Source organism: Epargyreus clarus, unplaced genomic scaffold, assembly GCF_041222505.1.
Source record: "Epargyreus clarus isolate Ecla_fem2 unplaced genomic scaffold, WU_Ecla_fem_2.2 ptg000024l, whole genome shotgun sequence".
Lineage (NCBI taxonomy): Eukaryota > Metazoa > Arthropoda > Insecta > Lepidoptera > Hesperiidae > Epargyreus > Epargyreus clarus.
Genome location: NW_027332231.1, coordinates 11,434,381 through 11,460,113, shown reverse-complemented (window position 1 = coordinate 11,460,113; position 25,733 = coordinate 11,434,381). Strand labels below are relative to the sequence as shown.

Below are 25,733 nucleotides of genomic sequence, written 5' to 3'. Positions count from 1 at the left end.
CGGTAAAATGTATAAAACCGGTATTGACATTTATATGGTAATTTCTTTGTAATCTGTTGACAATGTTGACTTGACTGGTGGTTTTTCCAATTCTCCTCCCTCCATTCCTGTTCCCCTCTGATATTCAGCTCAGCTGTGCGACTTTTATGGTGATTGTGAAATATTCAGGAATCGTGCACGATAATGAGTGTTAACGAAAGGAAAAATAAATATTATTTGATTGTTACATAAAGGTGATAGACATATTTAGTGTATTAGACATTTCGTGAATAAAATAATGGAAGAAAAGATATTATCGCGAATTGAATCTACTTCCTTAAGGGAGAGGGTGTATTTTGCTGCAAGGGATGGAATGTCCCTTACGTTATACGCTTTGTTATACGAAAAGGACACGGACGAGATCGACATATTGTTAAATGATGTGAGTATCACCATGTTTTACTAAATATTTCAATAATGGTACTTGATGTTTGGATGTCATCAAGTCTATTCTTTTCTATTTATGTCGACACAAATAGGTTGCGTTTTTACTCGTGCTAATTTCATGTATGTTCGTATAATATGGTTTGTTGGATTTATTTAAGATTTATTGTGTTTTTACGACAATTTCATTACGCGAATGTATAATATGACTGTGTCAATCTGTCAATTGTCAGAAACAGATGCCACCGATGCCCGATTGCCTCCTATCGTATTTGCGTATCACCGGTCAATATTCCTTCTTTGTGCGAAATATCCTATTTTCATGCGAAAATCTTCAAAATAACACTTAATTAAGTTGAATGTACTCAAATTATTCGTATGTTATTAAAATCAATACAAGTCATGTTTTATTGTTTTTTAGATTTCATGATTTTATAGCTCATTGTTTATTCATACTTCCTAAGTGGTCCCCTTCTTGGTTCACAAAAGCATGACCCAATAAGTAAATTGTTAAATAACAAGTATATTATCATGTACATGTACATCCTCATAATATTGGTTTATTTTTTCTTATTTTTTTTTGCGCTTAAAAATACTCTGTTTCATTAAGGTCTTAGTTATTTGAAATTTATAAGGTCCATAATTAATGCTAACGAAAGAACTACACAAATTTTATGATAATTTAATAAATTAGCATTAGAGCTCTGGCACTCTCATCTCATGTTGTAAGAAGGTGGTGTAATAATGAAACTAAAATTAATTATGACGCTAAGACCTCATAAAATGTTTAGTAATATTTGATATAGTCTGTAAACATTTGGAACTTGTGAGAATGAATTTTTATTATTTCCATAAATGACCTAGCCATGAATGGAATAAAGTATGTCATATATTGTTTGTTAGTGTAATTTACTCCAAATATAACCGGAGTTCTGCTTTGAGCTTATCACAGGTTGTTGCTTGTCCTGAAGACAGTGATGGTTGTAACACATGCAAAGCATTGGGCACCATACCCTTCCATTGACCTATAAAGACTGCTTCAAGTTAGAAATAGATGTACTGGTCAGTTGAAGTATCATGATTCTATCACTTTTTAAATGCTTCAATATTATTTTTAAATAATGCAATTACTATTTCAATTAAGAATCTTATTTGAATCATGGCTGGTCCAAGTGAGTAGCAGTCCAGAAATAAAGGCAGAATAACAAAAACCTGCTTTACACTATTTTACTTAAAGGATTCCTGTTGGATAATGTTTTTTAAAGTGTATGATGTGATCTTGTAAGATGCCTCTAAGCTGCTTTGAAAGAATAGGTATAGGGTTCACAGAATATTTTCACATACAAATTGAGTCCGAATCAAAAAATTGAAAAATGCCTTTTTAGTATAATCAAACATGTGCAACCCATGAAAATAAAAAGAAAATATCATTTAAAATGGTTATTCATATTAGCACTCTACACTTTAGTAACTCATGTCCATTTGGATGCATCAAAGGAGTAAGATGTTTTAAAAATAGACCAGAAGCCAATGTCACTGACATGTTTACAAAATTAATACACTTTAGTAGTATTTATGTCTTCAACTGATGCTGCTATTGTAGTTCGTTGACATCTGATAATTTATATGCTGTTTCAAATGTGAAGCTAATTTTTATGTAGTATCTCAGTTTAAATGGGAGTTCCTATACGCATTTTGTTTCAAATTTAAATTCTTGTTGTTGTAAATCTAAATGATGTTTTTTATAATATAGTAATAACAAATGAGCATGTAGTCCACCTGATTTTAAGTGGCTACTGCTATCAGTGGACATCAGCAATCAACCCCAGATAAGATTTGGTTCCTATCTGAGATTGGCTACAGAAGCATTGCTACCTCTAACCAAGTCGGATCCACTCTTCAAGAGAAACACAGCAGTGTTAAGCACTGTTGTGTTATTAGGCAGAAATAGATGCAATGGTGGTGTGGTGCCTCTGCACATGGACCACAAAGGGTTCTACTATCTTAAGTATTTTCATATTTGCATTTGTTTTTTTTGGATATTTTTTTGTATTTGTCATTAATTGACAGTTAGATAAATGACAACTACACAGTTTATCTACACAACTATAGTCTGATTCATAATTAGGTGTCCAAAATGTAAACAAAGAAATGTCATTGTCAAAATACGATTACAGGTATTGCAAACCCCTTACAAATTAACAAGAAACGAAAACTTTCACAAACTCAACAAAAAACAATAACTTAATAACTGCTTACAATTAAAAAAACGCGCAATGAATACTAGAAAACATTCGAGTTGAACCACGATCAGGAAAATGAATAATATCAACTACGAAACTTAAAAATGGCGGCACAATAAATGTTTTGGATCCCGATTGTGTTACCATTATCACAATTTAATTTTCGACCATAAATCTTGTTTTTTATTATTATTACTGTATGAAATAAAATTTAATTAATATAAATATTGGAAAATGTGAATTGATTTTAATTTATTTAAATTATTATTTTATTATCATTGTATTGATTTAATTTTGTCAAAAATAAGAATCTATCATTTGAAACATATTTTCTTGATAGGTCAACACCTTTGTTTACATTTTGGACACCTAATTATGAATCGGACTATACAACACTTTAACAATATTATGATCTGTAAATTCTGTAATAGATAAAATTATATAAGCTTCTACACTTATCTTTGTGAGTATAAGTACATTAGTACACTAGTAAAGATAAATATTATATAATTATTTTCATCATTCTTACTAACAAGATTGTAGAAATGTAATATACTGATGGCTGTATTTGGGCACAAAGGCACATCTTCTGTTCACTGCAACCTATAGTAATCAAAACCCTGTATCCTACTTAAAATTAGTAACTGCATTGCAACTCCTCAAGTTTCATCACTCCTTTAATCAACTGCATTGATACTTGTCCTTTCGCTTTTAAATCTGTCTTCCTAATCCGGGAGTCCTATGTTCAAATCCCAGGTACATTCTTCTGAATTCTTAATGTACTATGTGCATATTAGAAATAAACTATCACTTGCTTTTATGGTGAAGAAAAAAAAATTGAAACCAAAATGCCATGGTCTTTAAAGATAAAGTTGTAAAAAATGTGTCAAGTCTTTTGATTCATAGTTATCCAGTACAGTGGCCAATGGCTTAAACCCTTTCACCCTTTCACCCTACCCCTTTCACCCTAACCCTTTCACTGCAAAAGGACACCCATGCCCAGAAGTAGAATAATAACAGATAGGAGGGCTAACCAAATTTGGACACCTTATGTTTCTTGTGTTGTTTCTAAGGAAGTAAATTTTTAAGTAACATTTTTTTGGGAGAATGTATCTGTGTTGAGTTTAGTTATTGATTTAACTTGGGAATATATCATTGTATCTGTATAGATTCTGTTTACTCCCAGGGACGCCTGAATGACATGATACATTATGTATATGATACATATTTATTTGATCTCTGTTCCCCTTGCATTTCAATTTTCGACTTTGTTTTTCTGTAATGTAAATGTAATCGTACTCAAACAACCATGGTCATATTGAAATTCAGTTCTTTGTGAATGTCTTATGTTATCGTGATATCTATAATAGTCTATACTAGTATTATGAAGAGGAAAACTTTGTTTGTTTGTTTGATTGTAATGAATAGGCTCAAAAACTACTGGACCGATTTTAAAAATTCTTTCACCATTCAAAAGCTACATTATCCACAAATAACATAGGATATATTTTATATGAAATATATTTGATAAATAGATTTTGATGGGGTACAAAGTTTGCCGGGTCAGCTAGTCTGTAATATTGATGTTTTGTGTACACTTCTGCAGTAAATGCTATACTGTGTTGATTAATATTTTACTATGTAGTATGTGCTATTATATTAATTCTTTCCACTATGAGTATGTGGTGGTGATTTGGCCCTTCAGGAAAAAAAGGTTTCTTAAGAGGTGTTATACAAATGCTAATGTATATTTTCTCACATAGAGAGTTATTTGAAAAAAACCTAATATAATTTAATTCGCTTCTTAAATTTCGTAACCTATGCGTAAGTTTAGTTTTCTATAATTTCAATGTTCAGTTTGCTTTTTACTTTAAGTTATTGATGGCTGAGTGTGCACATGTTGCATCCATAATAAATTTGGAGGAAAAAGGTTGGTTGCTTATGCACAACCTATAGTGTCCTCCCATGTATGATGCAAAAGTGAACTCGATTTGAATAAGTTTCTCAAACATACTGTTAAGAAAAACATAAGTGTTGTATGATAATTTCATACATAATACATATGTAATGAAATTATAGTGTGTTTCTGAACGAACTTGAATCACAATCGCAATACACCTGATGGTAAGTGATCACTTCTGCCAATGGACATCTGTGATCAAATCTATGCAGAATAGGTTCTACCGGATGCCAATGACAGATGCATTGGTACTCCTGAAGATAGAGATAATAGCATATGTATGTTAACCGGAATTCACACTCTTGCACCGATACATAGAAATGCTACACACTGGAAATATGTGTGCTGATGGTACCACTCTCGTCAATCATAGTGATCAGTAATTGTTTTTCCGATTTTTCCATGTATGGACACACGCTAGGTTTAAAGTAGTTACTGATGTCGGCTGGCATATCACCAAAAACCAATTAGAAACCTGAATTTGATTATTATGTAAATGATTTGATGCTACTTCGAAGGATTGAGTAGGAGTTATTAACTTAATTATATGAATACCATGTTTTACAATCTGAAACATTAGTTCTATATTTCCTATATTCTGGGTATATGCAAAAATAGGTGGAGTAATGTCACCTCAACCGAATTCCCAGGAGTTCTGCTACCTTGCTATGACCATGAAGTTTAACTATTAGAATATATGACTCGTATTTTACCTGTTCATTAGTCTTTACCTTCCTAATAGTTTTACATCCGCTTTAAACAATAATTTCCTTAATCATCCCTACCATCAATCATTAAAACTCTGAATGTCAGCTGTATTTCTAAATAAGATAAGCCACAAGTCATTTCTTCCTTTCTTATATATAAGTGTCCTAATAATAGATACCAGGGGAGGAGCCTATGTCCAGCGGTTGATCTCAAAAGGCTGATGGGTGGATGGATGGAAGAGATACAATGCTGGTCAATAACAACACTATTGATTTGTATTTCTGTCCAGGATGCGTGCTGTGACGGCGTCAAGTGTACGCCTCTCATCGCAGCAGCTCGACATGGGCGGGAGGGCGCCGTCAGAATACTCCTGGAGAAGTTCAGCCCGCCTGTCAAACTGGAGAACGAGGGTACAGTCAAGTTCGACGAGTATGTTATTGAAGGTGGGCACGATGAAGTACAATGTATCATCAATCATCATCACATTATTTTCTGTTGCCAGAATCAGAGAGGTCTATCATAGACCATATCCCGTCATCGGAAAGGCTTAGTTTAGGCTTATCCAGAAAATTGATCAAGGTTAGATTGGTAGACTTCACAACTAAGAACAATAAGGAGTAAAATGTAGTAGTAGTTAGTTATCAGATTTCCTCACGATGTTTTCCATTATCATTAAGCTTTTCACAAATTAATTAGAGCCTCAACGGGAAACATCATGGAGAATTGAAAAGAGCTTTCAAATTAATGTGAGGTCTATTAAGCTATACTTGTTCAGCGTGGACTTGAGCGCTAGGCCTTTCATTTTGAAATGAGTTTCGCTATTAGGAAAGTAATTTGTATTATGATGTTCTTAGTAAAAATAATAATATTGAATATCGTAGAACCCTTTGAGGTTCGACTCCGTCGGCACCACAGCCACACCTATTTCTGCCTATTAACAGTAGTTAAGCTCTGCTGTGTTCTAGTTTGAAGGGATAAGGGAGATATACTTTTCCGAGGCGTTCCAGCTTAGTCTTCAGGAGTAGCAGCGCATCTGTGGCCGACCTTATTTAGGAATATATAATCCTATGTGGGGTTGATTACAGATGTCCATGGGCGGCAGTAGCCACTTACCATTTGGTGGACTGCATGCTCGTCAGATACTCCTATATTATAAAATAAAAAGTACTGAAGTAAAAAAATGTGACCACCGCAATTCTTTGCCCTATTTAAATGTTTGTTGTGGCGCTTACCCGAACTGTAGATACAGTATCTTGTCTGCAAAACACGCTGTTTATACGAGTTTATACCTTTTACAACCACATTGACTGACACATGTTATTAATATCAATTCGCGCGGTGTTTATTTTTCTTCAACTCCATCGTTTTTTGCCTCCCCCGAGTCGTTAATTCCAGATAAAAGATCTGGAGATTGAATTTTATTTCGGATTTACATTCGGGTTAATGGTCTGTTTATATGGCGAAAATTCGATGTAATAATTTTGTGGACGCGTGATAAGATCACGATTCTAATCTGTTTATTTTGACCGTTGGCATAGGCTGATAATTCCGTGTTGGAAACACTTCAGACGTTTGTATTTATGTGGCAGACCGATGTACCCTTTTTCTGGTTTCGCAATGTTTATATCGAGATCCATTAATTTAACGATATCAAGGTAATTGGTGTATTTAACCGATTTTATCTGATTGCCGATTCTGAATTTCAGTTTCACTCGCTTGTAATCAAAGAATGTATTTATATTATAATCAATTATCACCTGCTTAAATGTTGAAGATATTATGAAACTAGCATTAGAGTTTCTCGAGGTAATGTTTTCAAAATTCTGAAAGAAATGTCAACCCAATTTTGGTAGGCCTGACGGACCGTGGCCCAATTCTATTCTGAAACTCCAGCTCAGTAGTTCAATAGGTTGATCAAATAAAAGAGATTCTTCATAATTCCTTGTTTTGTTGTCAACGGACGTCAAAAATTGTGTTATTGATCAATCTTATCTAAAAAGTTATAATAATCTCAGATAAGGATAAGGTAAAAACGTGTTAAGAACTCATGTTAGTGTAATGAACTTCATTTTAATACCTTTCCTATTCTTTCTTAATGTCGTATTAACTGTAATACAAGTGAAGTGTATTTCTTCGCTTGAATATTGTATTGCTTACCTCATTTTAATTAGCCGCTGACGCTGTCAGCAGTCTTAATTATACTAGTGCTACGCTCAAGGGAAATCAATAGAGCTTACACGAAGTATAAAGTCATCAGATAAAATATCAGGTGCACGAGTGTACAGTTGTGCAACGTTGTGACTTCTTTGATGTATTCCTAAAATTATTTTTAGTGTGAGAAATTAAATGTTTTGTTTTTGGACCCATAAATTAGTTAACGTTTCTGACACCTCACGGTCGTGAAATGTGACCTTGGCGGAATCATTTCGGGTTACTTTGCAGGAACCTATTTCGGTTTTGACGTTAAATATATCGATTAAAACTCTTCTCGGTCTTAACGTTCTGATGTTCAGATGCTGCATGTTTTCTGACAGGATGCAATTAAATTCATGTTGGTGAAAATAAGCGATGTTTTTGAATGTGCTGAGTAATGTTATTCGCTGAATTTGCAACCAACATTTATTCCTGTATGCCTTGAAGTGAATACACATTTACATGCGACTTTATAACGACGAATTTTCCGATTTATAAATAAATATACACTTTATTTATAGATTCTCGGCATTTGAGTAACGAAATTCGCTGAACTTTGGCAAATTTGAACACGATCGAACCAAAAACATTCTTGAATAGCTTTAGGACGAATTTATAAGCAATCATTTCTTTATTTATAACTTCTACTAACTAATTTCGGCTACGGTTTGCTGTGGCTGTTTAATATGAATATTAGGGGAAATATAACAGTTCCCGTGGAAGCTTCGGGGTAAAAGATTTTGAAAACACTCATGTAGAAATGAAATCTTATATATAAAATTTTCGTGTCACAATGTTAGTTACCGTACTCCTCCGAAACGGCTTTACAGATTTTCACCAAATTTTATATGCATATTCAGTAGGTCTGAGAATCGGCTACTACCTATTTTTCATACCCCTAAGCGATAAGGGTTGTCCACCCTTAACATTTGGTTATTTATATGGCAACGCAACGTGTGTCGGGTTAGCTAGTGTTGTATAAAAATTCAAATCAATCCATCAACTACTTTTCGAATTTTGCAGACAGAAGCTAAATTTTATACACGTGTAACTTTTTTATCAACAATACAAACAACTCAAAAATGCCGAGATAAATCTTCTAGATTTTTTTCATGTTCCTCCAATAATATAGTGCGTATTTGTATGACGCTTCAATATCGAGGACACAAACAGCTGGTGTAGGTAATTTCGTTTTCAAAATGAAAAAACATTGTCTAGCCGTGTGGCCGGTGCCTCGAATCATTTGATATGAGTATACACCTATTTTACGCGACACAAAATTTGCTGAGTGACAAAATTTGTCGTGAGTCGAACGGATTCCGACGTATTTTTGTCGAATGTTTCATTTGTAATATCTTCGCTTCCTAGATTATACGTAACAAGTCGCGAAATTATGTTACACGTATTTGAACTACGCAATACTCCTTGCCAATGTTTTCGTTTAGATAATTTGTGTCGTTTTTTTCTAATCGCTTTATATTTTTCCGTTTTCTACGAAATAGTAATTTAGGGAGTGGATGTAAATGGCATACATCCATTTGTAGATTGTGAATCGAAACTAGAACAGTTTAGTCATTAAAACGTTTAGCGAACTTGCTACGTTTTATTTTTCGTCGCTTATATACATAGTTGCCAGAGTTATTTTTATTATTACGTGTTTGTTAAGACGCAAATTTTCACTTTCAATGCGCTGTTGTAAGCAAACTGAATGGTTAATTTTTTCGTCATTGCTTTTTTATTCTCTAGAAATCATTAGATGTATATATAGAATAAAATAAAAATAGAATCATTGAACTAATGAAAATCTAGATCTAGTCTTAGTAGATGTATACGTCTCAGTAATTAAACAAAGCTAGAACAGCTATATTATGTAGTTTAGGTGCGTTTTCTGGCGCGGTGGAGACTAATAATTATGAAACTCCTAATAGCGCCTATAAACGTGTACGATTGGTTTCCTGATCGTAGGTACTTGATATATTTTCCTGGTTTCTACAATTTCATTTTATACTTTCGTGACTGATATTTTCGTAAATAAGAGCATGTTTTCCTCCAGTGATCTTTATATTTTCAAAGTTCTTTTGTAAATCTATAAGTTTGTAGTGTACATTCATATATTACCGTTATGCCTCATTGCGGTTAGGGTTACCTGGATCATCATCGACTCATTATTTTTCCTTTCGTGTACAATTGTCTTCTATCAGTCAGAAGTCCACTAATTTGACTAATTTAGTAACTCTTCCTCTATGAAGATTTTTTGTTTTCTCCAATGCTACAGGGGATCCGGTACTCCTAACCATTTACGCCCATGAATGTATGTTATAAAAACTTATATCAAAATTCTAGAACTATTTTGTTCGGATCATCCACAAATTATTCAGATTCGTCACGGAGTTCTGAATAAATTGTTTTTAAAGAGTGACGGCAGGTATGCTCTTTGTTGTGAGTGTAAATATAGCTCAGTGCAATGTACATTATCTTGGATCTTATTATAGATCGGCTGGTTCGTGTGCGATTTTGAATATCAATGTTATCGGTCATCGGTGATTTGTGAACTTTAGCAACTTGAAAGGCGTTTTTGTGGTTGATGAAGTGGAAGTGGCAAATGAACATGCAATTCAGATGGTAAGCGATAACTATTGTGTATTGATTTTAATGAAGTTTTGAAGTCGGTTGCAGATGTGTTGTTATCTAAGAACTAAGTTGAAATTAGGATTTAGTAGCTTGAACTTCTATAAAGTAGAAACAACTGTATAGGTACGCGTATATAATTAATTACCTTGTTTTTATTCAGTTATTAACTCTGTATTATTGACAGATGATTGATTTGTACATGTTTTAACATTTTTATTACGTAAAGCATTGTTTCCATTCTCGTATTATACGTTTGTTAGATTCTTTTCAAAATGAATATTGACCAATTAATATCTACCATTACTGTTATAGGCTAATGTATAATAAGTTGTTAGTTATTAGTAAAATGGGGTTAGGTCGAAATCTACATAGTTATATAATGCAATATATAATTATTAACTTGTCTTAATAAATACCGTAAATTATAAAGACGGATTTTGTTTATTTTCACCTACCCATTTTTGCGATGTAAGCAGAAAATACATGTCTTGCAAAATCGACACAGTTTTTGTATTGCATCGGCGGAAATTAAGAAATATTTCAACGTATTTCTTCTGTTGGAAGAGCTACAAAAAGAGGTTGTTGTTTATTTTTTAATTACGCCGCTAATTATTTCGAAGAGGCAATATAAGTATGAAGCGTTTCTTTGTGTAACTTTTAAGGGCGTTGATTTTTTGGGGATTTTAGTACTTTGACAAGATTATTAATACAAGATGTATTAAAACTCATGTAAATTTCCCTTAGAGCGGGCTGTTGCACTGGTAAGCTCGTTATATTTATTAATAAGTGTTTCCTAAACCCAAGTACCTTAAAGTTCGAAGCTTGTTAAAACCGTTATCGATATTTCTATTAAATAAGTTGCAAATAGAGGCCTTGGCCCGTTTTCCATCTGCACGGTTGGCGGATAGACGGCCAATGTGAAGGACGGGCCTGAGTTAAATTGGGCCACAATGTTTGAAATGTATCTCAGATCCCGATGAAGCAAGACATAAGGGATTTGACATTTGGTTTCCGGAAATAGTTTCTGTGATCTTGGTATCTTTGCTTGTTTGTTCGGTGTGGTAATGCTATATGAAGGATTATTCATTTGTAAGTGGTTACAGATGTAGTGTGTGTAGGACATTCCTACACACACTACACAGAGCTTTATTGAAAAATAAGTGTGAAAATAATAAATGATAATGACGATTTTTAGATTTGTAACTTTAGAATTCCTTGTTATGGTGATAATGGACACATAAAAACGAGTAGGAACAATTTAAAACATATAACCAGTAAAGAAATTGAAGTTCTTCATTTTCATGTTCGTCTGGTTGAACCTGGAACCTTCAGTGTGGCAGACAATTAGAATATATTGAAAGAAATTCTAAAAGTATTGTATTTGCAGAAATCCATGCAGAATGCGAACTAGTACAATAAATGTTGGATCTTCTGATAGCGCCCATACATTGCAGTAGCGATTTCATTGTAAACATCCAATATATAAAATGTCTGTAGCTTTACTGGCAATTGTCGTATTTTCTGATATACTTCAACCAGACAACAATGGCAAATAACGTTTTATAACAAGGCTAGTCATGCAACGCCACTTATTCATTGTAGAGGGAGAGGAGATGCGCCTAGTGACACACCGCGTTATTATTTATGGATGCGTAACGTATCAGTATTGTATCAGGGTTAACGTAGCTTGGCGTCGGCCCAACCTGGCCTATAAGACAATAGACGACCATTGGTGTCAGCCTAATTTCATATTGTAAGTGGGTCGGGAAATAACTGGGGCGTATGCTGTTATGGTGACTTCTGAGTCAGATATTTCCTGTTCTGTTAGATTCTTTATTCGGAAAGGTCACGGATTTTGGAGGACTTTTAAAAGTTTAGATTCTTCTTGGTTTAGAAATGTTCTATGTATCTGAAGTATTGTTTGGTATCTTAAAAGGTCCGGTAGCGGATTTAAGTAAAGGAAATTAATTATTACTTGTTTAAAACGGTGAAAGAAAACATCGTGAGAAAATCCGGGCGCCTGAGAATTAAAAAAAAAGACCTCAAGTGTATGCGGACTTTACTTATTGCCGGCACCTGGCTGGCGCGGTGGACTATGGCCTAAATACCTCTTACATTGATACGAGACCCGTACTCAGCTGTACGACAGTAATTTATCAGGGTTAAAGTGTATCAGGGTTGACGACGATAAAAATAATAATAATCAAGTTGAATTGTAATTTAAGTGAGGTTTCAAAGTTAATCTTAACTATACTCTTATAGGATTTTGCTTATATCTTGATATTTTGGTATCATGAATTGATTATGTTGATGATATCGCTTATTTTGTTGCCAATAGCTTCTTATGAATTCAATTTGTGAATAATTTCATTAGAATTAAATCTTATTCCAAGTAGCTGAATCATAACTTGCGAATAATGTTAATCATTTGTATTGAATGTCTAATAGTATTCACCTCATGTACTTATTTTGTATCTAAATTTCTCTGCATTTTGCTGAAAATACAGTCGTTTTCAGTGCAGCATTCCATTAGCAGGGCTATGTGACCTGCATATACAAATCGCGTAAAATGTCCAATAAAGCTACCTCGCGTCAGAATGTTTGCAGCTCTCTCGAATGTTGCTCTATTGCGGCATTCTATTACATAAGGTGTCTTTATCCCGATTTATCACTTTAATCTGCTGAAAAGAATACGGAACCTTTGTACAGTCATCAGTTTAGAAAAACGTCATATTTTCGCCAACTCAAGGGTTTCATTGCCCTTAAAGACCGTTGACTTATACGCGTGATATGCTTTGGGCCGCTGAAAAGAATACGGAACCAATTTTTATACTCTCATCATTTTCGAGAAGCGTCGTGGTGTGGCGTCAGACTTTTCGCCAACTCAAGGGTTTCATTGGCCTTAAAGACCGTTGACTTATACGCATCAACCCCCGTGCGCGTGGCGCGTTATTTATAGCAATGCCGTTTGTACACAAAGAAACCGGGAAGATTCGGCCACGCCGCGACTTTTCTGATGCTGGCATCAATCCAAAACTCTCTTTGTTTTCTGCATATGATTTATAGCAATTAATACACACTTTGACGTTATAAATTCGCTTGGCATTCACACGGTCTGGCTTTTATTCGGTGTCCTCCCGCGGTGCCTCGAGCATTGCAGTGCCCTTCCTAGAAATCGATTAGGACTCTACACTGGCCAAGTTTGGTCATGTGCTTTTTTATGCAACAACATTAACGTTGGCGTTATTCTTAGAACTTAGTTCCGCTTTTGTTTTTTCGATTAGAGTCCTGCCAATTTTGTCCATTTCATGGATATTAATGATCTTCATACTCTTCGTCTGTTTTGTTTCTTTCTTTTCGTCATATTCTATTTAATACAATTTTGTAATACAGCGTGTTTTCTATTTTGTATTCTTGGTCTCCCAACTGTTTCTTTTTAAATGTTTTTGAAGGAAAGTGAATTCACAAATTTCTATTTCCAATCCCTCTATATGTAAGCCAATTTAATTAAATTGGTCGACATATTTAAATGACGTGGAATGCTGATTCGAGCACGCGTTATGTGACGTCGCAGCCAGAAGTTGGACGTTGTTACGTTACAATTGTTAATTACGTTAAATGAATATCACAAATTAATTTTCATGTACCATAGTGTCTTCAAAGGTATTAATATAATGTGTAACGTGGAAGTACATATTCATTATTGTTTGTAAATCGCATTAACATGTCGTTGGCTATGTTTGCTCCTTTGTTTATTGTTTCAACCAATTTCAAGTCAACTTTGTTCTTTAATTTGTTGATCTTGTCACTTTCTTCTTCGTCTTATTTTAACTTATGATCAATGTCGTGAAATGCAATATTATTGACTTCAAGGTCTCCTTTATTTGCATTTACTTCTGCATTTATTTAAATTCGTGGAAGTTTGGCTTTTGTCTCTGCAATCATTTTATAAGGCTACAATGTGTACTGGGTGTACGTATACTTATATTTTGGTCATTTTAATTTGGTTGACTATAAATAAAATATGAACTTATGTTTGAGTTTATGTGTTGTTGGATATTGTAATTGATGTACTTAAAATGAAACTATAGTAAACACTAAGGAAGGGGGACTAATTTTTCAGTTTCTATTGAATAACTGTAGATTTTCAATGTATACTACCTTATCTGGTGTTGATTACAGATATTCGATAGCGGCAATAATCACTTATCATCAGTTGGATGGCAAGCTTGTTTGCTACATTTGTATCATTAACACGATTGTAACTAACAAGACTAGCTTATAGCTGAATTTATCATGAAGTGTAGCGCTTTCCAAAATTAAAAAAGTAGGATATCTCTGGTGTATTCCAGGTGCGACGGCGTTGTGGTGCGCCGCTGGTGCCGGCCACCTTGGAATAGTGAAGCGTCTGGTCAGGGCTGGTGCTAACGTGAACCATGCGACCAAGACGCTCAGCACGCCCCTCAGAGCCGCCTGCTTCGATGGAAGACTGGATATCGTCAAGTACCTCGTCAGGCACGGCGCGGATATACATAAGGCGAACAAGTATAACAATACTTGTTTGATGATCGCCGCTTATAAAGGACATTTGGATGTAGTGAGTAAATTAGTGCAGTGTGATAGATTGTGTTATTGTATAAAATGGATTATGAATATATTAGACTTCCCATAGTGGGGAGAAACACGCGTTTATTAGTGAAACATAAAAAGGGTTGCAATCAAATAAAATGTAAATGGCATACTAAAATATTAATATGGTTAAGCAGTTGTGAATTTATCACAGCTCACGGGTATATTATTAAGTCAAAAAAGGCCAGGAATCCTGTCCGAATTTTAAACAGATGCATTGTTTCAAAGAGGACTCAGATGAAAAGTTTCATAAAATTTTAGTTATGAATAATTTGCATGATATTTTTATCCTTTGCGAATCAGCCTCGCTTATTTCGGAATACTAAAAATGTGTGCTTCTAAATTTTATATCTTTCCATTACATTCATGGGCAAATGTTGAAAAATCTTTACTCGTAGTATCTATAGGTATTCTCTATGCAAGCTATATATTTTTTAAAATTAATAAACAACTAAGCTTTTGTTGTTTTCATAGCAATAAAGACTAACACTACAATGTTCATATCAATCATATTATCTGTATCATACAAGTTCTTATGATTGTCTCAGACGAGTTATGTTCATTGACACTAAAATTGTTATTTCTTGTTTCAATGATTACGAACCATATTTGCATCATCAAATTGTATACATTATAAGTCGTTTGTGTTTTATCTATTAGGTCATGCTACTGGTTACGTTATTAAACTAGTGTGTGATGTTATCATTCCATTTTTCATTACAAATTACATGTCAAGGGCTGGCCTGATATGTAGGGAATGGAATGTTAATATTATTGTATGCATAATGTAACTTAGAACGACTTGATGTTAGGTAGTTATTTTATTGTCCCACTGTTGGACATATCTTCTGTCAGAAGATTTAACACCGTCGTTAGGCCTGGTTGGTAGATATTGAGAACCTTTCCTTTACTTGCTTAGGGTCCCTGCTGACCATTTTTAACAGTGATATGATGTGGTTTCATATTTTTATATCCAACTGCTGGGCAGACCACAAGTGAAAATGAGGTCCTAATGGGCACAGGAGATAATAAGGATTTAAAGTGGTGTCATGAATAACAGCTTCACGGAAATAAAATATATGCACTATGTATTTGTAATAACAATGTGAATGATACTTTACAAGACAATTTTTTTAACTTATGTTGTTATTTTAAGTCACATAAATGTTAATAATTAAATTATTTCATCAGGCAGATCTGGGACATACTCCATCAATCTGTTTCAAGGTGTATATGAGTTGTTGTTAAATCCGCCTAGTTTTATATGGTTATATGGTATGGCTTCAACGCTTCTTACTACAATTTGTTTTCAACAGTGTCTTCATAGGAAATCCATCAGCATTCATTTGGCTAGCGATGTGATCTTACCCTCCCCTTCTGTGTCCAGTAGGTCCAGTAGGGCATTCATAAGTTAAAGTTAGAGATGTTAATAATAATGTACTTTACCCCTCAGGTACAATTCCTATTGGATTCTGGCGCACGTGTGGACGACAGGGCGTTATGTGGGGCCACGGCGCTCCACTTTGCCGCGGAGTGTGGCCACGCCGCCGTAGTATGCGCGCTCATCGACCACAACGCTAAGATACTTAACAATGAGAATGGTTAGTTTTGTTTTTTTTTTTTTGTTTTGCTAAAAGAGGAATTTGTAATATTGTGTTTAGTTTAGTTTAGTATAGCAAAAAATGTTAAATCGTCATGTGTCACTTTATAGTAGGTATAACTTAACTTTTTATTAGTTTTTATGGCAGATATAAATCAATAAATGTTCTTTGTCTTAAAAAAGAACTAATACATGGAATAACTGGGGATGGCCAAGAGCGTTTTCCACTATGCAGTTCTAATATGGATTAGTGGAGGTAGCTATGGGGTAATGGCCTATCAGTGTTAGATGTTCTAACGGCCCATACGGTTTTTGACAAGATTTAACGGCTACTACAACGACCGTATTTAGCCACTGCCGGTCACTCATCCAACTTCCAATCACACCGACTGAACTCTAAATCGGTTGACATCTTCACAAACCACAAGACTGTCTGTAATCCATCCATATTCATATCTCTCCAGGCATGACCCCGTTGCAATGCGCCGCCGAACGTGCCCGTGCGTCGGTGGTGGAGATCCTGGCGACGCGGCCGGAGGTGACGCGCGCGCAGCACATCGAAGCGTTCGAGCTGCTCGGCGCTTCGTTCGCGAACGACAAGGAGTACTATTGCATCAGGGTAAGTATATTTAGTACTCACTCAAGCAATGATACAAGCTATACCAGAAATATTTAATTTAATCGCTGTATACTTTGTTATATATCTTTTTTGAAATTGGAACATAATTTTTTGATCTAAGACAAAAAAAAAGCTTCTTCTCCATAACGAAACACTTTGTGAAGAGATGGTACTTTTTTTTTTACATTCAAAAAGTGCTCTAAAAGAACCTATTTTGAATATATTTTTTATTTTTTTTTAAAAAGTTCAAAGTATAAAACCACTAGGCATTTAACGCTAATGTCTTAGATAGAATAATGTATATGTGGTGATTTTCCCCAACTCACCAAGAGATGGCGCTACACTATCCTGAGTTACGCTATTGAAGTTTTCTAAACGTCTTAATAGATACTTCATCACATCACATTTCAATGAGATATCGCCGTTACAAATGTATATTTAATATTTACGTTTACATTTGCCCACAGATGGCGTATCAATATCTACACAGGGCGATGGCGATGCGCTACGACAAGAGATTCGGAATTATTCTAAAGGAGGTTGCCGAGCCTATTCCTGCCTATGATAATTGGAGAGAGAGCACTACTTTACAGGTAATTTTGTAAATTCTTAAGAATTAAAATGATCTGTGTGATGGAAGAGTATTTAATTAAGAGAATTAATTATACTTGTTTTGCACTAATTGTATTTTTTTTATATGTGTATGGGTGCTTGTGTACTAGTATTTGTGTTTCTATGGTATTGACAGAAGAATGAAGTTTATTATGATATACTTACTTTCAATCGAGATGTCTAAGGTTCAAGTCCTAGGAACGCAACTCTGATTTTAAAAAGCTATGTGCAGATAAGGAATTAATGTCACTTGCAATAACGGCGAAGGAAAACATTTGAAGAAATCTATTTGTTTAAGAGTTCTTAAAAAATATTTTCAATGGTGTATTTAATATAAGCATTTGGTCAATGTAGTGAAGTGCCTGTTTTATTGAGAGGGGCCTGTTAGTTAGTTGGTCGATAATGGGATGCTGAACGATATACTTGCAGGACATAGAGCGTCTCCACGGCAACGCGCACGCGATCCACATGGAGGGGCTGACGGTGCGCGAGCGGATCCTGGGCCGCGCGTGCCCGGACCTGCCGCACCCGGTCGTGTTCCGCGGCGCCGTGTTCGCGGACGAGGCGCGCTTCGACCGCTGCCTCGCGCTCTGGCGGCACGCGCTCTCGCTGCGGCTGGAGAACCAGGTGCGGGGCGCTGGGGGCACGGGGCACGGGGCGCGGGGCACACGGGGTGCGGGGTACACGGGGCGCAGGGCACGGGGCGCAGGGCGTGGGCACATTCGGGGCTGCGCATGCCCGGACCTGCCGCACCCGAAGGTGATAGAACCCTTTGTGGTTCAACTCCCGCGGCACCACCGCCACACCTATTTCTACCTAATAACAGCAGTGTTAGGCGCTGCTGTGGTCCGGTTTGAAGGGTGTGGTAAGGCTTTTCCGAGGCGTTCCAGCTTAGTCCTCAAGGGTAGCGAAGCATCTGCAGCCGACCTCAGGTAGGAATATTTAATCCTATCTGGGGTTAATTACAGATGTCCATGGGCGGCAGTAGCCATCAGGTAGACTGCATGCTCGTCTGCTACTCTTATATTATAAAAAAAAACCTGGCCGTAGGGGGTTGACGGTGAGCGAGCTACGCGGGGGACAAGAAGACTGGTGCATGAGTTACGTAGGATACATTGGGGCTGACGATGCTCGAGATGCATAGGAGAGATAGGGGGTTGACGGCACGAATCGATTTATATACTTATAATCGATTTTTCGCTAAATTTTACCATACCGCTTAAAGTGCTCAAAAATAAAATGCAGAATAAGTACTGAAATAAAAGATAAACATTTGTTCACAGGTGTCCGTTGTAAAAGATCTGCTACGGTTCGCACAAGTGTTCTCACAGATGATTCACATTGGCATCGAACTGCAACTTGAACAAGTAAGTTGAATCCTAACTAATATTACAAATGTGAATGTGAATTTATTTGTTTGCATTTCACGGGTTAAGTACATAACCGATTTACATTAAATTTTGTACATACATTATCAGGAGTTCTGACAAGGACATAGGGTACGTTTTTACCCCAAAAAAAGAACTGTTGCCGAGGGATAGATAAAAACGTCTGACCGCGGGTAAAATAAAATGTAGCATTTTATAAACATCAACGCATACTTTAGCCTCCAAGTACTTCATAACGAATTTCAGGAGGTTACCTTATTAGTGCTGATACTGTTTGTCAAAAATTCTATAATTTTAGTCAAAGCACCTCAGTTTAATAATAAATAAATTAACTTTAGTATAATTAAGTGTTTGAATGTGTGCAGGTCGCGTTCGTACTCCAGGCTTGTACTGAAGAGTTGTCGCGCGGCGAGAGGAGGCTCGAGAAGCCAGCTCCCAACCACGACCCGGAGACTTTACAAGTGAGTCGCATTTTACACGGGGCCAATCGCAATGTAAGCATTACGTATGGGTATATCATATTAAGCTTAGGGCGTACGCTGAAATTGACACGTGTGCACTGCAGTTATGAAACAGAAATAGGTGTCGCAGGAGTCGAACCATAGAGGGTTCAACCACCTTGGTTGTGTTCAATTAATTTTGAGAAACACTTTGTGAGCAGACCCGCCTTTTGACCACGCCATGCCTCCACCGTGTGTTGTAATATTTGTAATAGTAGTACTATTCAATAACACATTATACTATTTTTCGATACAAACAGCGCGCATCCGCGTTAGTTTCAACGGACGCCCTAAGTGAGCATTATACTAATTATTTTTTCAAATAATTATGACGACCCGCGTGGCTGAACGGTCACCATACCGTCCTGACGCGCAAAGGGTTCGATCCCCGGCCACGGATCTATGAATGATGAATTTGGATACGTGTTCTGGGTTCTTGTGTGTCCATGGCACCCACTATACTTCCTATCATGGTCGTCACAATTTAATAGGCCCATTTTGACACATGCCATCCTAATGTCATTCATGTTTTGAACTAACTTTGTAGTAGGCCGTTTACGACCACGTGACGGCTAGAGTTTGCGGCTTCAAAACATTCGGAGGAAACCATAATCGACTAACTTTCAAATAATCGAAACTTAGAATTGTCAATAATTATTTAATAATTCCTTTTTCATCATAACAACAATACAATTATCATGAGTTTGTTTCTTAGTGAATGAAATAAAATACAATTTACGATAGCACGAGCGATGCTTTATTTAATGTTCTAAACATGATTAAATTTTTAAATTCCACTAGAATTCATTTTCTTTTCTCCATTTTAACAAATCTTTAGATAATTTAGAAAAAAAGAAAAAAATCTGTTTACAAAATATTAAGTAATCTGTACAATACGATGTGAAGTTGTAATCGATTTGTCGTAAAAATCGGTTTCTTTGGTTATCGATTTGTATATCACATGCTTAGTTCCTAGCGATGGCATGTGTCAAAATGGACCTATTAAATTATGACGACTATAAGGGGCTTTGAGTCGAGATAATGTTCTTTTTATGCTACTGATTAATTTTTATCACTTGCTATAACGGTGAAGGAAAACATCGCGAGGAAACTTACATGCCTGAGAGGTCTTTAAAAAATCTCGAAGGAGTGTGAAGTCTTGCAAGTTTCAATCATTTGGCCACCAATTTGAGAGGGACCCATGGCCAGCTGTGGGCGAGTTTCATTCACTTTAGTTTTGTTCACTTTATTGATTATTATAGACTTTATGATGAGTGTTTGCAGGACGAATATGAGAGTAACGTTCGCACCGCTCTCTACTTAGTGGCGGTGGCCGGTAAATTGATCGAGACTGACGGCGAAGAAGCTGACGTTGTAAGTATATTTTTGTCACTTTCTAAATAGAAAAAAATAGTTTTTAAAATGGTTAAGAGACGCCTTTGACTTTTTAAATCGTTCACATATAATTTTAATGTAATTTACACGAATAATTTGAGCTTCGTTGCAATTGATGTAACATTCTTATGGAAAGATAATTCGCCAAGAGATATGCTTCTTTTAATAAGGAAACATATTCGCGTTTTTGTATGAATAATCGCACAACTAAATTTTTTTTCTGTTCATGGAAAACAACTATATTGAACACAAATAATTAAATCATTCGTTTATTACCCGACTGCCAAGGAAGGGTTATGTTTTTCGCGCGTAGCTTGTATGTTTCTTTCTTTATTTAAAAAGTAGTGACGCTATATTCGCATTTTATTTATTGCAAACATGTAGAAGTATAAGTGTTCCATTTTTTGTTAAAATTTCATTCATTTTTAAATTTTGGAGTACTATTTTAATTGTTACTCTTAATTCCGCATAGATTTCCATTAAAGAATGTGATCTGTAATGTTTGAATCCGTTCTCAGGAGTCTGCGAATGCGGTGCGGTGTTCGATATTCAAACTGAGAAACGTGAAGACGCGCTCCGGACACACTCTGCTGCACATGGCCGTGGACAGGCGAACTCCTGTGGACGACTTCCACACCAGCGATGTTTGCCAGTGAGTTTTTGAATTTGATTTATTAACCTCTAGCAATACGTCATTCAAACAGGAGGTTAGAAACGTATTAATCGAAAATGATCGTATTACTTAATTTATTTGTACATTACTCATATGTATTATATATTACTTACTTGTTACAAAATACACACATACACATTCACACTCACATACATATGTCCACGTACACACGCACGCATTTATATACATTAATATAGTTCTCGTGGTTATTAAAAAAATTAGAAATAGTAACTAGTGTTAGTAAGTGATCATACTTTACTATTATTTAAAATACTCATAAAATGTAAATCCTTCATTGGCTGTAGGTAGATTAAGTATGGTCCCTGTAGTTCTGTGACTAGAATAGGGCTACGATATCCCCTGCCTGTCGTAAGAGGCGACTAAAAGGGGGCTCCCGGGGCTGCCGGCGGCAAGAGTGGGAGCTCGAACCGTCCGGTAAGCTACACCGGGAAGGACGGCATTATGTGTTCCATCGGAGATCCCGGAGTTCTCCACCAAGCGTTGAGAACGGCCACCGGGGGGATTTTAGTGCGGTAAAAATCCCACATAACCCGGCGTCACTTCCACGTCGTCGGGTACATTTTGAAGGTTTCCCCCTCGGAAACAAAAATAAAGGTAGATTAAGTATGAAAATTGTATTATACTTGAAAAGCTGTGGATTTTGTTGATTAATAAAATAAAACTTGATTTTAAAGATAGGATTTAAAGGTGGTCCGGAGACACTAATAATAAATTTTGATTATTCTCTAATTACTATATTTTGATTTAGACCTGTTTGTAAATTAAATATCGCTATCTAAATAGCTAGATAAATATCTTCTGATTGTTTTGTGTTTCTTTAACGTTAGTGTTATTACTATTAATTTATATTAATTTTTCCCTAACAAAGTAGCTGCAGTTGCAGTGGGCCTAAAAGACATCCATTTGTATTTTGATTTGTTACTCACAACGTATACGTTTCCCAGGTTCCCGTGCGCCAGGACGGCGGCACTGTTGCTCGACTGCGGCCTGTCTGTCGACGCGACCGACGAGATACTGAGGACGCCGCTGTTGGTCACGCTGCTCTCGTACCAGCTGTATGGAGATACTGGAGGTATGTGTGTCTATAAAAGTGTGTGTGTGTGTGTGTGTGCGCGCGCGTGCGTGTGTGTGTGTGTGTGTGTGTTAAAAATGGTATATGTTTGTGTGAGGTATGTATGTGTGTGTGTGTTAAAAATAATATATAATATACTAGCTGACCCGGCAAACGTTGTGTTGCCATATAAATAAATAAAATGTTAAGGGTGAACAACCCTTATCACTTACGGGTTTGAAAAATAGAATATTTGAAGCTGCAATGGTAGCGAATCAAAAATCAGTCCAGTCGTTTAGGATGAGTTCAGTGATATACACACGCACATAAGAAATATATATATAAAGATGTATGTGTGTACGTGTATGTGTTGTAGAGGTCGACCGGTAGGCGTCTTCAGTGCAGGGATGGCATCGGCTTATCAATTTATCTATGAATGAAAGAAAGAAAATAAGGTGATACAACCCTTTGTGGCTTGACCCTGAAGGCACTGCCGCTGTCTGTATTTCTGCCTAATAATAGCGGTGTTAATCGCTGCTGTGTTTTAGTTTGAAGGGTGTGGAAAACGAAACATACTTGTCTGAGGCGTTCAATCGTAGTTCTCAAGGGTAACAAGGAATCCAATCTTATTTGGGATTTATTACAGATTGATATCCATCATAGGCGGAAGTAATCACTTATCATGATGTGTACTGAATTCATTTTCTTTAGAAAAAATCTGGTTCGACTTCAGCAGTGTTAATAATAGCTGCTGTGTTCTGGTTTGAAGGGTGTGGTAAGGAAGACATACTTTTCCGAGGCAATCCAACATAGTCCTCAGGTTTAGCGGCGCATCTGTGGCCGACGTCAGGTAGAAATTTTATCTTGTTTGGGGTTGATTATAAATGTCTATGGAAGGCAGCAGCATGCTCGTCTGCTACTCTTATATCATAAAAAAATGATCATCTCTGCAACCTGCATATCGAAGGGCACTAAAACTATAGTCTGATTCATAATTAGGTGCCCAAAATGTAAACAAAGGTGTTGACCTATCAAGAAAATACGTTTCAAATGGTAGTTTCTTATTTTTGACACTATTAAATTAATACAACAATAATAAAATAATATTATAATCTAAATAAATTACGATCAATTCACATTTTCCAATATTTGTATTAATTCAATTTCGTTTCATATAATAATAAATATAAAAACAAGGTTTATGGTAGAAAATTAAAATGTGATAATGGTAACACAATCGGAACCCCAAACATTTCTTGTGCCGTCATTTTTAAGTTTCGTAGCTGATGTTATTCATTTTCGTGATTGTAATCGAACTCGAATGTATTATCGTTTTTTGTTGAGTTTGTTAAAGTATTTGTTTCTTGTTAATTTTTACAGTGACATTTGTTTGTTTACATTTTGGACACCTAATTATAATTATGAATGTGACTATAGTAATACACGAAGGTGTCGTTCGCACCAGGTGAGGACGAGCGCGAGCGGCTGGGCGAGGCGCTGTGCGGCGTGGTGTGCGAGCTGCTGTCGAAGGGCGCGCACGTGGACACCGTCGACTACGACGGCATCACGCCGCTCGTCGCCTCCATCGGTGGTGAGTACAGCTGGTGCCTTTTCTTTATTCATTCTCTTTGGAGCATTCGGACAGAAATCTTCGCTTGTAAGGAGATAATAGTGCCTACAAAGAGACATTTCGTTCGAAAGCGTATATTATTTATTCCATCATTTCGGTCATTGGTTCTTAAGTGTAAGCAAAGTTTGTTACTAAAAATTTGTGCAGTAATGGTTTTAGCATTATGTACTTATTATTCCTTTGTGTTTCACGAAGAAAAGGTTGAAATTATGACTTGTTTCACTTAAATTATCGAATCTACACATTATCTCAGTTGATTCAAAGAAAAAAATCCTTAAAAATCTTTTGGTTATTCTTTGGAGTGCCTTTTTGTACAGTTAATTTAGACAATATTTTTTTCTGATTTTGCCGGCCCTTCTCAGTTGAAATTACGTTCAGTAGGTCAGGTAAAACATATACACTATAAATTGCTTTTCATATTATAATAATATTAATAATATATTTTAAAAAGCTTGTTAAAATTACCTTTGTTTTTCAGGCCCTGCTGAATCCATAGTCCGATCGGCGCTCAGGCCGAAGCTTACATGCCTCGCTGCCACCACTCTCGCGCGCTCCGGTAGGAAGTACCTCCCATCGCAGGTACCGAAGGTACTGCACAGGTTCCTCTCCATGCACGGAGTGGACCCCCTACCGGAGTAGACCAAAAAGTATATCATCGAAGATGCCATTCGAATGATCGGGAATGAATGGGTTCGTGAATGAGATACTACTCATCGCAAGTCCCGAAGGTATTGCAAAGGTTCCTCCATGCAAGGAGTGGACCCCATACCGGAGTAGACCAAAAAGTATATCATCGAAGATGCCAATCGAATGACCGGGAATGAATGGGTTCGTGAATGAGATACTATCGATGCCATTCGAATGAAGGGATCTGTGAATGAGTCTTTTCTTCAGCTAGGAATTCTATGTGTATTTTGTTGGCTAAATGTTACGTAGATGGCGCTGCTGCTGTGCCAATCTGATCAGTCGAGTATGACTGTCAATTTGACATGACTAACGTCAGAATTGCATAAGCATTCGTTTTTAATAGGGGGTGTAATAGTTTCGAAGGATCGGGCGAGGGGTATTTTGAATTTGAAAGGCGGATTTCAGTTTGTTAAGTTTTTCTAAAATTACCCCCTCCCACCCATTTTTAAATTACATCTTTAGTGGTGTATGCAGTCTTAGCTACCCTAACTGTAAGACTCGTAACTTAGACTTCTTACAACGACAATGATACGTACAATATTAAAATGCTTGTATGTAGTATCTATGTATATAAATCGATGTATGGATCTATGTTTGTTAAGGTGTCTATATCTGAAATATAGAAACGGTTAGTAATACAATATGTATCTACATTTGTAGTCAAGAATAATGTTACTTTAAGTAGTATTGATACTTAAATAATAATGATTAGGAATGGAAAGATTGATAGATTCATAGGTCAATTTATAGTGAAATGATGTTGGTCCAAT

The 25,733-nt window shown here is 36.1% G+C and overlaps 1 protein-coding gene across 4 annotated transcripts; it reads left to right on the top strand.

Annotated features, from left to right (window-relative positions):
* The first annotated feature begins 70 nt into the window (after positions 1 to 70).
* Fem-1 (protein fem-1 homolog B) lies at positions 71 to 25,315 on the top strand. 4 transcript variants are annotated; one of them, XM_073086420.1, is made up of 14 exons: positions 71 to 421; positions 5,624 to 5,777; positions 14,511 to 14,755; positions 16,241 to 16,388; positions 16,852 to 17,006; positions 17,474 to 17,599; positions 18,048 to 18,245; positions 18,902 to 18,985; positions 19,372 to 19,467; positions 20,791 to 20,880; positions 21,420 to 21,553; positions 22,540 to 22,667; positions 24,112 to 24,237; positions 24,755 to 25,315. In XM_073086420.1, exons 1-14 carry the CDS (start codon positions 278 to 280, stop codon positions 24,913 to 24,915), a joined length of 1,989 nt encoding a protein of 662 aa, XP_072942521.1. In that variant the 5' UTR covers positions 71 to 277; the 3' UTR covers positions 24,916 to 25,315. The 4 variants fall into 4 exon arrangements, with proteins under 4 accessions (XP_072942521.1, XP_072942519.1, XP_072942520.1 ...); XM_073086418.1 differs by having other exon boundaries at positions 19,372 to 19,500; XM_073086419.1 differs by having other exon boundaries at positions 14,490 to 14,755.
* The last annotated feature ends 418 nt before the right edge of the window (positions 25,316 to 25,733 follow it).

Excerpts from the sequence above, each read along its gene's own strand:
- Fem-1 (XM_073086416.1), top strand. The coding sequence starts at position 278 with ATGGAAGAAAAGATATTATCGCGAATTGAATCTACTTCCTTAAGGGAG. Across the intron at positions 18,986-19,371 it reads TCGAACTGCAACTTGAACAA|GTCGCGTTCGTACTCCAGGC; the intron begins GTAAGTTGAATC and ends GAATGTGTGCAG. Across the intron at positions 21,554-22,539 it reads CACACCAGCGATGTTTGCCA|GTTCCCGTGCGCCAGGACGG; the intron begins GTGAGTTTTTGA and ends TACGTTTCCCAG.